Raw genomic sequence first — 18,917 nt, 5'->3', positions numbered from 1 at the left:
CAGAATGAACCAACCCAAAGAGGACCCAGCAGTTAATGGGCTTAGAGTCATACAGTGGTATGTGGACTTCATTACCAATCCTGCTAGCAGGACACGCCAAATTGCTGCTAGCGAACTGTTTTTTCAAGCCGCAGCTAAGCCACCAGCCCCTGTCACAGCCATGCTAACCGCTCATGCCGCAGTCTCAGCCATGCCACCAGACCATGTCTCAGCCACCGCACAGCTTCCCAGCTCCTGCCCGAACCCGTTTAGGGGTACTCGTCTGGCCCTGGGAGGGCCAAGGAGCATCCAGCTGGCTAACCGGCAGTTGGCTCGTCGGTTGACGGCCTCGAGGAGCAGGTGCGGCATGAGGAAGCGAGCCGCCCCGATGCTGCTCACATCGGTTCTAACGGGGGGTCTGTCCGTCACCAGTTCCAGCGGAGGCCCGCCCGTCCAAGCTACCAGCCCATGCCACAGTTCCAGCCATGCTACCAGCCCATGCCACAGTTCCAGCCATGCTACCAGCCCAGGCCTCAGCTCCAGCCATGCTACCAGCCCAGGCCTCAGCTCCAGCCATGCTACCAGCCCAGGCCTCAGCTCCAGCCATGCTACCAGCCCAGGCCTCAGCTCCAGCCAAGCATCCAGCCCAGGCCACAGCCAAGCATCCAAGCATCCAGCCCACGCTACGGCCACAGCCAAGCAACCAGCCCACGCCACGGTCACAGCCAAGCAACCAGCCCACGCCTCGGTCACAGCCAAGCAACCAGCCCACGCCTTGGCCAGTGGCCTTCAGTCGGCGGCCCGGTCGACACCTGCCATTGGCCTTCAGTCGGCGGCCCGGTCGACACCTGCCATTGGCCTTCAGTCGGCGGCCCGGTCGACACCTGCCATTGGCCTTCAGTCGGCGGCCCGATCGACACTCTCCAGTGGTCTTCAGTCGGCGGCCCGTCCGTCACCAGTCCCGGCGGAGGATCGTCCGGCGCCAGCCCAGACAGGGGACCGTCCCACACCTGCTCCTCGCAGCCTATTGGGGGTTTGCCTGTCACCCTTTCCTGTTCCGACGGGGGTCCATCCGACGCCTGCTCCCCGCAGCCTATTGGGGGTTTGCCTGTCACCCTTTCCTGTTCCGACGGGGGTCAGTCCGACGCCTGCTCCCCGCAGTCGTCCGGGAGCCCGCTCTTCGCCCGTTCCTGTTCCGACGGGGGGCCGTCCTGCGCCTGCTCCACGCAGCCTTCGGGAGGTCCGCTCGTCACCCGTTCCTGTTCCGACGGGGGGCCGCCCTACGCCTGCTCCACGCAGCTTTCTGGAGGTCCGCTCGTCACCCGTTCCTGTTCCGACGGGGGGCCGTCCTATGCCTGCTCCACGCAGCCTTCGGGAGGTCCGCTCGTCACCCGTACCTGTTCCGACGGGGGGCCGTCCTACGCCTGCTCCACGTCGCCTTCCTGAGTGGTTAGGGTTTGGGTGGATTTGAGGAAATATTCCGCATCTGGAAGTTGGGAAAAGGAGCATTTATGATTGGTTGTTTTGTCAGTGCCATCTGCTTTAATGACAGGATGGAAAAAGGAATAATTAAATAATTATTTATAATTATAACAATGCAAGTTTGTGAACTCTGGCTGCTCAGCTGTAGCGAGTAATGGGAAACTGTGGTGCTATTCCAGGAAAAGTATCCGTTTCCTGTGCACTATGGTTCCTGTCAAATATACAGTATCATCATGTCTCAATACAACACAATCTGAGGCCAAATACAGGATATCCTGAACAAGTGCTGACCCCCCCGCCTCACTTCCTGGCTGTGCAAGTGTAAGTGTTATAACCTGCTCTCTCTGGGCCTTGATGGTGCGCTCCTTCTCCTGCAGCCTCCTGCCCATCTCCTGCTGCAGCCGCCGGCCGCTCTCCTGCTGCTCCGCCACGGACGACTGCATCCTGCTCAGCTCGTTCAGCAACTGGGAGGCGACGTTTCACGGCTTCAAATTACACGTAAACGACATAATAATGATGAGGTTTGATAAGAACACATACCTGGTTCTTTTCAGACTCGTGTTGGCCCTTTATTTCCTGCAGCCTGGATTCCCACTTTTGATCCTAGAGGAGAATATTTGTGTCCTCAAAAGGATTTCATTCACTTGTAATTATGGAAAGAACATCTGGCCTCGACACTGACCTGTTTCTTCAGTTGGTGTTCCAGCTTCTGCATGGCTTGGATCTGCATCTCTTTGTAGTTGTCCAGATCTCTCTCTGGCTGCGAGTGAACAGGGACGGACGATTTCTCAAGCTTGGCGGTCTGATTCTGATTTGCTTCCTATGAATAAAAATAGTAAAAAAAAAAGGTATGAATAAAATATATGCTGGAGAACCAAAATGGATTATCCAAGTATTCTTTTTGTACATTGAGAGCCTGAATGTTCCGGGTGTAAAGATACTCCATCTCTCTACGCATGCCGTCCCTGCTGTCTTCTATCTTTCTGTCCATGCGCGCCATCTCCTCCGCCTTAAAGTGGTCCAATTCTCTCAGCAGGTCTTTTTGCAGGGACTGCTGCTCTTTTTCCTGGAATCACGACGGAAATCAAACGAGCAGGAACCAGAAGTTTGGCATTTTTGCTTTAAAAGGTGTAGTTTTTCCTACCGGAGCTGTTTTGGCTTGCAGGTCCTGTTGCTGCTGAACAATCTGCTCCTTCAGACCGCTGATCTCCGATTTGAGGCTGTCGATCTGAGATTTCTTCTCACTGTCTGACCGGAACTCTGGAAGGACGTAGAAGAACAAAGAAAACAAGATATTTGTGTCACGACACAATGTGAGGAAGCGTATCATATTTCAGCTGCAAATACATCTTCACAGGACATCCTTAAATGATTTAATGTGCGACGTACCGGTCTCGTACTCATCAGGGTGCCGCCGCTGGATGTGATTCTGGAGGAACGAGGAATTGAGGAAGGACTTTCCACAATGTGGACACTAAAAGAAAGAAACACAAAATACAGGTATCAATATATCACCTTGTGAGTTTTCTTATATAAAGAAAGCAAAGCTCAAGCCATATTTTTGGATATTCAATTCAAATCAAGGTTGTGCAGGGCTCCAGACTAACTTTATGCATTGGTTGCACTGGTGCACCTAACTTTTTTTTTTAGGTGCACCAGCACAAAATTCATGATCACCCACATTTTTCATCGCGTCACCTTTAGCACCAAAAGGTCACCTTTTCATCGCTCTCCTTTTACATAATGACGCCCCCTTATGGCCTAGGTTAACTGCAGCACCATCAGCACCCAGAGCACCCGTTTTCTCCAGCCAATCTGCACACTGATGCCCAAACGCAGCAAATGCTTGCTTTGTGGCAGCATAAATTCCTCAAGAATAAAAAGATCATACAGGTCACTTGCCTATAGATTGCAAATGGAAAACTGTTTATGTGATCTTAGCCTAGCTTACTTATGTTTTTACTTAGGCTATTCATTTTTAATAATATTAGGAATAGGCTACTATACAATGTCCTATTCATGATGTCTCATGCTGTAATTTGGGCCTTCAAACACTGTGCGTGTCCATGCTCCACCTCGACATGTCCAATTAACATGTTGACCGGCCTCCCTTTCCGCAAAATGCGGCAGTAGACAATAACGCACTCCTTCGTAGAGACGTCTGTGTCGCCGTCAATCATGAATGACGTGTACGCGGCGTTTCCAACCTCCGCAGCTGTCTTGTTCTTTAGTGTGTCGGCATCTTTTTCATCAGAATAATTTCGGACTTAGATTTAGTGAACGGCAACTCCTCCTTTGCAATATTGTATGCGACGTTGACTTTGATAATCATTTCAGATGCCTCAGCGGACCTGATTGATACAGCCTGACGCTGAAATGCAGCTGGGAGAGCTTTATTAACACACTTATCACGGCATGTAGTATGCTTTTTGGACATATTGCGCTTTTTCAACGTCTCGATGCGAAATGTTGTTGACTCTTCCACAAACGCACTATTACCGGCCATATTCTGACCGCACTCCCAACAATAAATGCAGTGCATTGAGTCCCTTTCTTTATCGTACATCAGCCAGGGAAATTGCTTCAACCAGTCCTGTCTGAAGGCATATTTTTGGGCTTTTTAATTAATTAATTATTTGTCTCGGGGCCAGGCTTTCTGCCTCTCTTCATTTTTGGAGAAAATGGAAGCGCTCAGGAATACCTGCTCAGCTCGCTCACATTTTTCGAACTGACACAATTTACAGCAGTGAAAAGGACCAATCATAGGCAAGGACCCGCCAGAGCTCTGTCTCTTATTGGTTTAGACCACGATACCATCAGGAGAACACAACGAGATGCTGTGCTTACGATTTCATAAAAATCACTCATAAAAATTTTGGTCCAAAATGGTCGCACTCTGGAGCCCTGTATTGTATCTGAGATATCAGCCTGTCCAATTAGGAAGCAGCACTGATTGGGAATCAATTTCACCTGCTGTTGTGTAAATAGAACAGCCCATAGGTGGAAACGAGTGGCAATTAGCAAGACATCCCTATAAAGGAATGTTTCTGCAGGTGGTGACCACAGACCATTTCTCTGTTCTCGGCCTTTTTGGCAGATTTTTTTCTTTTTTGAATGTTTCCGGTGTTTGCACCACTAGAGGTAGCATGAGGCGGTTTCTCCAACCCACAGAAGTTGCCCAGTTAGTGCAACTCATCCATGATGGCACATCAATGCACACTGTGGCAAGAAGGTTTGCTGTGCCCCCCAGCACAGTGTCAAGAGCATCAGGAGATTCCAGGAGACAGGCCAGTACACGTGGAGACAGGCCAGTACACCAGGAGACGTGGAGGGGCCGAAGAAGGACAACAACCCAACAGCAGGACCGATATCTGCTCCTTTGTGCACGGAGGAACAGGAGGAGCACTGCCAGAGCCCTACAAAATGACCTCCAGCAGGCCACTGATGTTCAAGTTTCAACTCAAACGGTCCCAAATCGACTCCATGAGGGTGGTTTGAGGGCCCGACGTCCACAAATAGGCCCTGTGCTTAAAACCCAATACCGTGCAATGCCATTGGCATTTGCTAGAGATCACAGAGATTGGCAGATTCGCCATTGGCGCCCTGTGCTCTTCATGGATGAGAGCAGGTTCACCCCGAGCACATGTGACCGACATGACAGGGTCTGGCGACGCCGCGGAGAACGTTCTGCTGCTGTAACATCCTCCAGCATGACCGGTTTCGCGGTGGCCTAGTGATGGTCTGGGGAGGTATTTCTTTGGAAGGTCACACAGCCCTCCATGTGCTTGCTGGAGGTACCCTGACTGCCATTAGGTACCGGGATGAGATCCTCAGACCCATTGTGAGACCATATGCTGGTGCAGTGGGCCCTAGGTTCCTTCTAATGCATGACAATGCTAGGCCTCATGTGGCTGGAGTGTGTCAGCAGTTCCTGCATGATGAAGGCATTGATGTTATGGACTGGCCTGCCTGTTCCCCAGACCTGAATCCTATTGAGCACATCTGGGACATCATGTCTCATTCCAGGCCTGTGCTGTCCTAGATCTGTGTACAGGAAGAGGTGGAGCTTTACTCTTTACTTAGAAACATTTCTCAGAACTGCATTTCTGGGAAACCAAAAAACTTTTAATCGGACAAGAATCTACCTACTGATGACATATTATATGACTGTTACTATGACAACCAGGAAACCACTTAGATGTTCCTATCAGATTAATGCTGTCAGTGTGGTTTTATTATTTCCGCAGGACAAACATGGCCGGCAGCAAAGGGACTTTTTCAGATCCCTCCAGGTACGTCATCATTTCAACCAGACCAGCAGACTTAACAGCAGAATGTGAGGTTTAGAAAATCCTAAAAATCTGCCTTCGGTTCAATAACAAATAAGTCCACCTGTAGAAGGCACAACAGTCTCTTCTAGGATAAACATGGTAACACCTTGTACATAAAAGAACATATTTTGGGACTTTTCATGCATAGAAAAAGTGGGAAAGAGTTTTATGTAAGGATGTTGAAAGACTTTTGTACACTGTGAAATACAGTTTGTTTCAAATCACATTAAAATTAAAAATATATTTTTGTGTTCAAATTTGTTTTGGTTTGAACTTGACATTCCGAATTCCAATGAGTACAACTTGACTGGCCACAGTCACTTAGTGAGGTCACAACACTCAGAGTTCCACATCTTGAGAAGAGATTAAAGCAGACATTTGGACACAGATCAGATACCTGGACACAGATCAGATACCTGGACACAGATCAGATACCTGGACACAGATCAGATACCTGGACACATCACATATCTGCTTTTACTACGTTCAATCATTACTGTTCGAGAGTCATGACTTCTACATTGTGGAAGACAACCAGCGCTGTTCAGTGTCCGTCCTCCAGGAGACAACTGAGTGAGTAGTGAGGACAAAGTCCTGGGAAAACTGTAGTCTCTTACTTGATAATCTCAACCTGATCTCACGGGAAGGCGTACAAATAGATGGACATTTTAAGGACACTCATGAAAACACATTTTAAGCTTTTAATGTGTCATTTTGCATCATGGTTGGTCTTCACTTGCAGCATGTAGACTAACTGGAAGGTGCTTCAGTCTGCAGTTTAAAAAATAACAACAATAATAATAATAGATTTTCTTTGTAGTGTACTTTTCATTCAATGAATAAAAATTAAGCATAGTACATCAGAAAGGGGGTGGAATTTAGCAGTCAAAGGACTTTTTTAAAGTCCCAGTCGTAGTGTACTTTAAAAAAACTTTAAAAAGTCTTGACTTTGAATTAATGAAAAGTACACTACAAGAAATTCCATTATTATAATTGTTATTTTTTAAACTGCAGACTGAAGCACACACAGAGCCCCTCTTCCCACGGGTCGTACCACTATCACAGGGGGGAGGCGGAGTGAAGTAGCAACAATCTTCCAATTCCTCGATTAAAAAACGTAACGAGGAGGTCCAAAACAACCAAGGAAAAGAAAACACCGATGGAAAAGAAGGAAAAAAGAAAGATTGCCACAGTGCCTGTGATAAAACCAGAGTCAACATCGGACCCGCGTTTCAAAGGTGGGTGATCTAAGGGATTTCAAAGTGCACTGAGTCGAGGGGGAGGAGCTCTGTGGTCAAGTTCCCTTGATCCGCCGGACTTGCCAACTGGGACTTTAATAAAAGACAAACTTCTGTGGTCTCTAACTTTATCTGTGATCACTCATTCCAAATGTTCATGTATTTTTAGGCTTTTAATGTGTCATTTTGCATCATGGTTGGTCTTCACTTGCAGCATGTTGACTAACTGATGCTGGTTCTTCCATTAGTCTCTCACACAGGCGATCATATAGTAGATAGTAGATAGCAAACTAAGCCATGTGTCTGTTGTTGCAGGACGCCACACTGAGCCCATCACCAATGCAGTTAGAGAGGAGATTCTTGAAAGGGCCAGCAAGAGGAGCAGGACAAGTCCACGTCCCTCCGAGGGCTGCAGCCTCACATTTAGTGGGTCTTCATCAAGTGGCAGTTCTGGTTCATCGTACACCTGCTCATCTGACAGCTCAGGTGAGATGAGACGGATCATTATATCTGTGTTCTCAACTCAACAGTGTGAGCAGTCTGCTATTAACGGCTCAGCTCTCAATCCAGATACAAGTGAAGCTGCTTGTATTAAATGCTTGTATTATCAGGTCAACACTTGTTTTACAAGCATTTATAAAAATTCAGCAAACATTTTTCATACTCTGGCATGAAACTTGCGTCACAGAAACAGCTGGGTAAACACGGAAGTGGCGTCTACGCTGCGGTAGCGTTAGTTTAGCGTTAGCAGCCGAGGATAGAAGCTATCAGGCAAGCTATCATGACTTAATAAACTATCGCACAGCACAAATGTTGTACCAAGAATCTAACAGAACTCTCCCTCAGAACCTGCAAAAACTCTTCATACACAGAGAGAGACACAATCTTAGAGGGAACATGATTTTCAGGCAAAGGAAGGTACGAACTACGTTAAAATCCTTTTCCTTATCGGTCACAGGTGTTAGACAATGGAATGTGTTAGAAGAAGAAGTACAAAAATCAGCAACACTAAGTGGCTTTAAGAAGAAGTATGTAAATTCAACTGTTGACCGGTACAGATTATTGCATGTGAGTTGAAAAAGGTCTGAGGCACGAATCAGCAGACATGGTGTTGTGACGGGATGGGAGCATAACTAATGAACATTCTGTACCCAAACAATAAGTTGAACCTGAGAAACTTGTATGGTCCGATGTCAGTTGTACGTAGCAGGGAGTATCAACAATGTGGAGATAAATTAGGTACGAATACTAATCGTGACTGTTAAATCCAACAGTCCACGATGGAGTTGCTGAACTGGTCACTGAATGCTATCGACAGAGTGTTCTCAACACGGCGTGCGGGTTCTGGTGAACCTACGTGCCCCGACGGGACCTTTATGTCCGGCTACATCATGGATGGTTGGGGAAAGTGGCAGCGGCGGCGCCAGGGTGGGGCTTGGTTGGGCTATAGCCTCATCGAGAATTGTGTTAGCCCTACTATTAGCCCTACTATAAAACCACCAAGAACAAAACAACAACAAAATAACCAAGAAAAGTGCGGAGTTCAACAGCACCACCACGTCACGTCGTAACGGCATTCAGGCAGCTGCGATGACAACTGTCACTGATCTGGGTTCATTAACAGACTGTACTGTCCGTACGTCAACGTCACTCATGTGAGCCCGCTTTTAGTGTATGCTCGACACAGAGACAGCAGGCTACTAGTTTGTAAGCTACCTGGCTCTAGCAGTTAGCGTTAGCAGCTTATAGTCACTCACGTTAAGTTAACGTTAGTAAGCATGGATACATTTGTTTTTAAACGTCGTCGGACGGAACAACAGATGGCGGTGGCGGGCGTGTTGGATAAAACTACGGACGCACCGTTGACACCTGCAGGGGAAGATGACCACTCGGGTCCCGGCTGTTACCGTAACTATTCACGTTTCGCTGTCTCTGTCTCTCTCTCTCACTGTGTGCGTGTTTATAGCTGTGGGAGGGTGTTGTCAGCGGCGCCGCCAGGATTCAATTTCAATGTACGCACAGAAACAGCAAATACAACAACAAATGGAAAAATACTTTTTTAAGACAAAACCTAATGTTTTCAGTATCAGTGAAATCAGTAGTGTATATCATGGTGATAGGCCCCGGTGCAAATCGTTTTTTGTGCCCTCCATCCCCGCCCTAATCACAAGCGCACGCTTGTGAGCACTCCACGCACGCACGCACACACACGCTTGGACACGCACAGTACGGTATGATAACTCTCCCGGCCCGGGGAGAGAGACATGCATCGGCTCGGCCCACAGTGCTCAGCAGCAGAGAGCTGACGAGACTAGAGCCGAGCTGTATTGTGTAGTGGAGAGGGGCCAACACATGCTATGCGTAATTGCGCACACACGCGCGATCGTCCTCTCAAATGCGGCTGTGTCTCTCCAGGTCACTGTGTGAGAGAAAGAAAAGCTCTGACTTGCTTGGGCAGACGTTGTTTGGTGTCACCCGCTGATTTGCATAATTTAAATATCTAGCCCGCTGAATCTTCCAATCCGGCCCGGTTCAACACCATCAATTTTTTTTTCACCTTCAAAAAAAGTCCTCACAGTGCGTACTGGATTCCGGCTGCGGCGCCACTGGGTGTTGTTATATAGTCACATTGAAATTCTGGCATTGATTTTATGCCCCACCACCGTAGTTGAACCAGAACAAATACTCTGGCGCCGCCACTGCGTATGCCACAGAGCCGTGGTCACGTGACCGATGCGCTTTATGCTGGTTATTAGAGAGCATCAGAATGTCGTCTACATTGCATGCATTATGACTTCGAAAAACGATTACCAAAGCTGGGTTAAGGTAAAGATTTATAAGCAATTAAGGTAGAAACATTTTGAAAATGCAGACAACTCAACCCAAGCACTTGAATCCTTATAATATCCTTATTATATATATATATATATATATATAATTATATTATTATATTATTATTTATAATATATAATATTGGCCCTGCGATGGACTGGCGACCTGTCCAGGGTGTACCCTGCCTTCGCCCACAGCTGGGATCGGCTCCAGCCCCCCCGCGACCCTGAATACAGGATAAGCGGTAGACAATGGATGGATGGATGTATGGATATAAATATTATTGTAAGCCTCAGTATGACGATATTATGATATCAGCGTGTATATGCGTTTAATTTTCAAGATTTCTCCGTCGATCATTATTGATTATTATTAGGTTTGTGGTGCTGCGTCACAGGGGGAAACATTACCTCTATTTTAATGTCTTATGTTATACTAACAGTAATCATAATCACTATTTATTAAGCTCAACAAAAGTGGAACACAGATGTGTGCGGAAACTCGTTTGGTTAGTTTCATGGTTGTTTCGTCAAACAGTCACAAGGTGGAGCTGCTGAGTTCATGATGCGCTGGATCTACGCTGCCGACTGAAAACGCGTCATTCGCCTTGAACGTCATCCATCTTTAGAGGTAAGTACACCTTCATCTTTTAACATTAAGTACAGTTCAAACTAAACTCTGGTATTAACCAGTCTTGACTCGTGGGGAAGTTTGTGTGTATTGGATTGTTTCTGCCTGCACCAGTAGTACGAAAACCAACATTAGCAGCACAGCACTGACTGTTCGGACTCGGCTAAAGCTAAGAGCTTAAGCTAACAGCACAGACAAAGTTACGTTTAACTAGCATTAGCTATGAAGCAAAATAAAGTGAACACATGGTTAAAGTCTGCCAATGTATGATGAATTGTGGCTCTCAGCAAGTTAGGTTCAACCATCAACCATAATCTTTACCGTAGGCAAATCATATTTTATTATGACATTACAAGAAACTCCTACATTTTCTTTGATATCTTATTATGTTTTTATTTATAGTAGTTGTTTCTCACACATTTATATAACATAAAACATCCTGGATATCAAAAAGACAGTAATGTTGCCAACGCTAATGTCAGGAAATAATTTGATATTTTGGATGAAATACAATATCTATAGGAACCTGACATGTCTTTGTTAAGCCCACTATGAGCCTAATATGATCCTATATTTGCAATCAGTGATTAATATCAACCTTATTTTTCGCATATTTTCTTTCTGTCTATCTTTAAATCATATGAATTGGAACAGTAAACTCGTTTTTTCTTGAGATACTATGGTCTACATGAATAATAGTGTAATAACCTGACCCTGTATGCATGGTCTAGTGATATAGGCTAATGTTGTTTGTTTACCTTTTCAGCACAATGCCAGGATCGACAATGAAAGCTTGCATATTTAGTCACGGAGACAGAAGAGGGGAGCATTCAGTCTATCCACACTCTGTATGAGAGAATCTTGAAAGGTTAGTCCATAGAATGCTTTATTGGTGCTTTTTTATTCATATTCCATATCATTTTACCGTCTGCATCACTGATTCATCACAAGATATTTCAGACCACCCGTACAGAGGGGTTAAACTTGCATGAGTCGTGCATGTATTGTCTGAGCCCTGTTTTGTGCATATGTAGCATTTATACATGAATCCCCTGATTTATATCATCTTCAAGGAACCAAAGAAGACCTGCTCAGTACCTTCTGGAGTGATGGAAATATCATGCCAACACTGTATACTGCTATTGTTCCTGCTTTTCTTTCCTCTTGTAACAGTTTTTTCTTCTACGCTCCCTCGTTCTTAGTTACAGGGTTAGAAATATTTAGAATTGTGATGATGTTCATCTCCACTCACTCATATAGGTTATGTTAGGACTTCACAGTCACCTGAACACACAATGGATGCAAAAGAAAGCAAAATATCTAGGAATTGTTTGTCGGAACCATTAGCTTAGATTTGTTGATGCATTGGTTCACAATCTCAGTTATCAATCTGTCATGTTTCAATGACATCCTTATTGAGCTGACAAGTGTCTTTGTATGGTGAACTTAAAATGAGAGGACCTGGGTAAATTATGGTCCGACTCGTTATTTGAGTCAAGGACAAATGGTAAAATGAAGAACAATCACAACAATCAGATCTACAACTTGTTCCATGACAACAGACTGACTCAAATGTTGGGCTCCGATGCATAAACACATTGGCTTTCTATTTTGATATATCACACAGTAGTTCTACATTTGAGCACCCTGCAGGTGTATGAAGAATATGAAAATAGGAAGTCCGTATGTGTTTGTCCTGTTGCATGTGTAAAAGGGCATAATCTGTTTGTAGGTATGTAATGCCTGTTTTTGGCACTTATGAATAGGCAATGATGCAAAAAATGTTGTCAAATGACTCCGTATCAGTTGTTTCCTGCAGCATAAAGGAGCAAGATAAAGGCGAATGCTCAAACAATGAGGTGTAGGTGAAGATGTTCAACTCTGCTTCCAAATGGTACCTGAGAAAGCCTATCACTGCAAATAGTTTTCAACTGAGTGCACTTGAATAGTTGTAACTGCTATAAATTAGTGTATATGTTTTATAAAACACAAGCAAGATACTGTATGTATAATAGTAACAATTTAAAGAATATTTGTTATAACTGCTTGCCCGCTGATGAAATTGCAGTCCACACATCTCTAATGTATGATGATAATAATACAGAATGAAGGACAATGAAGATAACTCTTTTCCAAACAGTGATCGTTAAAAGGGAGACAGGGGTTGCAGCCTTGTCCCCGGGGGACCCAGAGGGACAAAGGGACCCTGCTGAGCCCTCTCTGCATCCTAAGGCTGTGGATGGGGCCTTCACCACAGAGGAGGATGGGACTGTTATTTGAACTTGAACACCTTGTGGTAAGAAGGACTGCATGACAAATGTGTTACTGTAAAACACTTTGAGTCCACTTCAGAGGACTGTGGAAGGAATTCTTCTTGAATGTTGAGAGTTTCTAATTCTCTTCTTCATGCTGCATGGAGAGAAGACCCGTATGGTGCTGACGCTCTGCCGGGCTTTTAGCGTGTCTTGTCTTATATCCTGACTGCCTCACAGCTTAAACACAGGGAAGAGGGTTGGAAGCACAAATCCTAGGATTGTGATTATGTTCCGCTTCTCTTAGGCCTGGAAGTAAAAAGCACTGGATGTAATACAAGCTTGCAATGAAACGTGACCTACATTTATACGACTTGCAACAACAGGACAACATTATCCTTTTGAAAACAACATTTGAACTTTACAACATAAAGATCTATTAGTACATTATTACATGAGTACTCAGTAGTTATTGGTTGGATGACACCCATCTTGGAACTAAAACCTTCAACTATACACTGCATCTTTCAAGGTTGTTAAGTTATCGCTGTGACAAAATGTGTCCATAGACAAAGAAACACCTGGTAAAGACTAATGAAGTGAAAACAATACCAGCCACTCGCCTCAGTGCTGGTCATTCTTTAACAGTGGGCAATAGCATGTTTCTCATGGAACATGCTCATAAGACACTATGGTGGAATTCATTAGTATAGGAGACAAATAATGATTTAGGAATACTAAATGATAGTAAAATACTAGCAGATGTTTTGCTAGATGTCAGATATACGCAGCAGATAATCACTCTAATGACAGACTGAAAAAATAGAGAAATGGGCTGAAATGCTTATTTCAACAGCTGAAGGGTGTCCTTAGTCTTTATGGTACGAAATCTCTCCACACTGACAATGCAAAGGAAAAGACCATTTGGGCAAGTGACAGAGACCATTGCATCAATTTAACAGAATGAATGGTGTAAAGCCTAAAGATGTATGACATTGCATAGTCTCTGACTGGCCTAAGTCTCTCTTTGGAGGTAGGTTTGAATGCTCATGCAAACTGGCCACTTAGGTACCCAGCGATAAAAGGTTAAGCCTGTGGACCACTGAATAATCACTCATTCTTTAGATGATTTTCCTGTATGTTTACAAGTTTAATCTCCACTAACTTTCAGATAACATCCTGTAATCCAGTTCATTTTCTTTACTCTTTCCGTCTTTGTTTATTCTATTTTACCCAAACCCAAGGAAGAAATATTTTGTGTCAAAATGTTTTCTAAGAAATATATACTATATGCTGTAGGGAAGTCCTTAACCAATCTCAAAGATCGGTATGAGAGCTGATCTAGCATCTGTATTGGCAGATACTCAATATTATACAATTGTGAAGAAACTTGATAGGGTCACTACACTAGTCCCTGCCATGTCTGTTTTGGCACTTATGAATAGGCAATGATGCAAAACATGTTGAATGCCTCAGTATCAGTTGATTATTCTCTTTTGCCCCACTGTACACTAGACCCTGCGCCTGCACCCTCTACCTCCTTCTCACTTGGACCTCCACGACCCTCTACTTCATCCCCACCCCCCATAACCAAGCCCCCTCCCCCTAAGCTGTGCTCTACACGAAAGCAAACGGGTAAGACTCTGCACTCAAGCAAGTGTAATGGAGCCTCATTGTGGACTCTTTGCAATTTGGCATGAACTGTTCTTAAAGGGAATGTGATGAGTTGATGTGATTGATTGCTAAATTCTTCCATTATCATTTCCATTGAGTACAAACACACCTCTAAACACCTCTAACTGAAACAGGTAAATTTGTAGACGATGCGCCTGCAGTGTAACTTAACCCCCAGGTCTGAGCCTTCCTCTACACACTGCATAATTCCCAGAAATACTCAAAAAGATGGCAAGGTGCTGAGGGGGGATTGCACTAGACATTGGACATCCACAGTAGCGGGCTTAGTCCTGTGTGATGTGGGAGGAAAGGAGACACTGACCAGACAGTGTGACCCACTGATCAGTGCTCATTGTAGGCAAATAGAGCAGGTAGTCAGAACTGAGCAGCAATAAACAGCTGCTGTCAGACGGCACTGGAAACCCAGAGAGTCTGCTGGAGCTTTAGCAGAGTCTCTAGTTCCCATCAAGAGGCTGAGAGGTCTCCAAGGTGTGTGTCTCTGTCTGTGGGGGAGTGTCTAACTTACTACAATCACACAACTTAATTCAGAGTGCTATTTTCACACATATGTTGCCTTTAACAAATATTGCTCCTCCTGCTATTTGGATCTTGCACTAGTCCATGTTCTAATTTTGTTTCGTTCTGATTAATTGGTCAGCTATATTTGAAAGTATAGTTTGCCACTGACCTAGGGGAAACACATTCAATAGATCAAAAACTACAACAAAAGTCATCATTTGACTTCTGAATTAAACCATTTTACACCAATTGATGTAAAGCAGCCTTGAGAGTTAAATAGTATAACCTTGAATAAACATTGAATAACCTCCTTTTATGTGTTGTGTCCTAACCATTTCCTTTATTTGCCCCTCACCTCCCCAGGTCGTAGAAAAAGACCCAAGCCAGTCAACCCAGCAGGTAATATTGCATCTGTATTACGTATATTTTATTTTTTTCTGATATCCATCACTTTTTCACTCAAGATAAGCCAAATCTAGATGTGGTATTTTGCCTTAATGTGATTCAGTTAATGATATGCTGGCAACATTTTCCATTATTGATAAGGTTTGTTATTATATGTGTCTTTGAAAAATCCTGACTATTCCAACTTGTATAAGTGCAGATACAAGCTGAGAGAGGTCATGTAGAAAGACTCTGTTGTGATAAACACAAATCATCACAGTGGTACCTCACCCCCCATGTCTTTGCACAGTGACATGAAATTCATTTCACAGGCACACCCAGTATGTAAATCCTCATGCAAACTCTCCTAATACTCTTTTCTGTCTAACTTAAATGGCTTCCTTTCATTTTCAGACTGTGAATTCCATTCCACCATGGATAACTTCCCATATTCCAGAATCGTGTCACGAAGGACTGGAAATGTAAGTTGTTTTTGTTTTTAATTGAATACTGTACATTTTTGTCTAGCAGTACAGGGAGGAGCCAGATGTATTATGAATACAGTATGTTCCAGTAAATATGGGAAAACATTGAACTGGGTACATCTGTGGACTCCATGCTTACAGTGCAACAACCACTGTGCTGAAAGAATAGAGAATGGCAGAATATTTTGTACTAAAATGTCAAGATTGGTTTGACTTAACCTGAAAAAAGTTACTCTTTGATGTTTTATTCAATTGATTCATGTTCACATTCCTGAACCAGACTGGAAATACAGTGAATGCAGTCTATAATGTCAGCTGTTATGATTGTTATAATACCTGTTATAATTGCTTATGATTTCTTTGTCTGATGCATTTTGGCTATTGGCTATTTTTCAGGGAATAAGGGAAGTGAAAGTGAAGTGGGTGCCATGCCCTCAATGGTATGTATGTAGCTTCATCATACACATCATTTTGTACTGACCTGTTCTATGCAGGGTAGCTGTGAACGTATACAGGATCCAAGTATAGTTCAGTGCAAAGTTCATAAACACTGGACACCAGACCTATAGCCATTTTTTTTTTTAAAGGATGACATTCCTCTTACAATCTGATGGATGGATGGTTAAATGCACTGCATTTATGTAGCTCTTTTTTAGTCGTTGCAATGACTCAAAGCGGCATTCACCCATTTCCTCATATAATCATACACTGGTGGCAGAGGATACCATGCAAGGTGCCACTAGACTGATAACCATCCACATACACACACAAACACAATTTAGGGTGTCCTGCCAAAGATACTTTGCTTTTTCTGCTTGATTACCAGTTCATTCTCTGATTACTGAGTGAAAACAGGACATCCAAATAACCCAATGAATGCCACTCATGTTTCTGTGCATATGTCAATACATGGAAGTCATTTATGATATCTTGACACTGAATCAACTCGTACTCAAAAGAATTTCCCTATTTTCCATCTTTTCTTTCTTGTAGCAACCTGAGATGGGCCGATTCATGGGTGACACAAGATGACCTCACTTAGATGTCAAAGACCTTCCTTTAATGGGTTCTTTATTTTGTAATGTTCTGGTTTGTTTTTGTCATTAAAGTTATTTTGCTGCAGGCTCATCTCTCTGCTTGAGTTCTTACCTTAGTAAGTGAAGGACATGGTTTAAAAAAATGTAGGTGACACAACACTTATTTACCTACTGAAAAAGATTGCCTTAATCTTGATCATCTCATATCATCCTGTCAGTCGGGGGAAGGGAATACAGTGGCTCTAAACGTCCATACCGAGTTAATGGGAAAACATTCATATCAAAAATGATGTTGTTAATGGGGGGGAAATGGGTTTAAACTGGTCCAAAATGAGAAGTATGATTGTGCATAGGCCAGTCATCATTATATTAAACATATTTGGCCACTCAATACCCCTAAAAACATGTTTTTCTGATTGTATCCAAGTTGGCCCTGAAAAGGGTGTGAGAAACTCCACCTGAAAGGGGCTGGCTCGGAGCAATATGAACATTCAACTTTGTCGTAGGAAAACAGTGAAGACATCATTGGAAAGGTCTTGGCCTGGAGAGTAACATATATCAGTATGAGAACTGTGTGAGGTTCCTGCTCCTCAGGAGTGACCTTTGAACCTTGAAATTGAGACACTTATGAAGGCTTACAGGAAAGCAACAAAATGTGCTACAAACATGGGGTCAACCATTTTGGAAAGATCTTGACCTCTACTACCATAATCGAGGGTAATCCAACAGGGGGGGCCACTGTGTGGGGCCAAAACCAGGAAAAAACACAATTTCGCCCTCTAAATAAAAAGAAAGATCAAATCTGAACAGAAATATGTGTTTTCCACCTTCAAAAAGCTCTGGAGAGCCTCCACGCATCCTTGTAATCTTGTCACATAATAGGGAAAAGACAATAGAACTACAAAACATGTGTCGCAACACACGTCAGCATATTGCAACTCTGTACAAATTGTAGTTCTTCAAGCATTCTTCCGGGTTAGGGTTAGGTTTGTGACATTAGGGTTAAGAAAACATCTATCGGGCCGTTTTTCAACAGAAAAAGTCAAACCATATCATAAATGTTTATATTTTGTGAAATTTTATGAGATAAAAACATTAATACAAACATTTAATCGTGCTATTTAACACTTATTCCAGTCCGTTTCGCTCCGTTTCGCCGACTACAGGGGGTATGTTCAAAGGCAAAACTGATTCAGCAACGTTTGAAATCAGAACTTTCGGGGCTCGTGACTTGGATCTATTTTTGTTGCTGTGGAGTGATAATGTGGTTTAAAGTTTGTTTAAATATAATGTGGCTTCCTAACGAGACGATGCACCACACAGCTCAATTTATCAGATCGATTAATAACAAACGTTTGTTAGCTAAACGTTGCAGCTAGTGAACATACCCCAAGAGCGGTGGACAGCACCATAGAATAGTATGAATATGGCGCTGACGGTAGAGAGCAATGAGACAATAGAAATTAATAGGGCATGTGTCCCCATTTCTCATGTAGCCTGTGAGCTTCATTTTCCTTTTTAATGTGCAAATAAACTCAAACTTTAGATGTTTTTAAATCAAACAATATTTCTATCTTTCTAAATGAAGTGTCCTCATGGCAGGAATGATGAGGCATGAATGACTATTAATATTAGTTATTTATATTTAATGTAACCCATGAAGAGACAATAAATAAACATTAAAAAAAAAGAGGTGGACAAAGTACACAACTCCATTTAATTGAGTCAAAGCATAGATACATACTACATACTGTACATCTGGTCAACATGTATTTGTGTTCCAAGTGCTTGTTTTTAAGTATTCAAGCATTCTTTAATGTGTTGTTGCCACAATGCATTTGCAAAACCTAATGACTCAGACAATCCATTGAATGCACTGACTTCCTTGTAGAACCTAACAATAAAACTGAGGACTTTGTAGCATATGTTACAAAGTGTGTGTGCCGTAAACAGAGCAAACATTTCAAACAATATGAATCATTCTTCATTTCAGAAATCTCAGCTGTGAAGAGATAAAGCCATACAGACATGCTTTAGTGAGGAATCTTCATCCAAGTTCCAATCAAACTTTTCC

General features: G+C 43.4%; 1 protein-coding gene across 1 annotated transcript; it reads right to left on the bottom strand.

Moving 5' to 3' along the window:
- Positions 1-1,429: 1,429 nt before the first annotated feature.
- Positions 1,430-2,461, bottom strand: LOC311010073 (cilium assembly protein DZIP1-like; the record flags this gene model as incomplete). The annotated part of the gene is made up of 5 exons (XM_084004554.1): positions 1,430-1,465; positions 1,797-1,925; positions 2,002-2,064; positions 2,144-2,281; positions 2,369-2,461. The coding sequence occupies 5 exons, from the start codon at positions 2,459-2,461 to the stop codon at positions 1,430-1,432; spliced, it is 459 nt and encodes a 152-aa protein (XP_083860680.1).
- Positions 2,462-18,917: the final 16,456 nt, after the last annotated feature.

This window comes from Eutrigla gurnardus (assembly GCF_963514095.1).
Source record: "Eutrigla gurnardus genome assembly, chromosome: 24".
Lineage (NCBI taxonomy): Eukaryota > Metazoa > Chordata > Actinopteri > Perciformes > Triglidae > Eutrigla > Eutrigla gurnardus.
The sequence above is the reverse complement of the archived record's forward strand: the minus strand, read 5'-3'. Positions and strand labels throughout refer to the sequence as shown.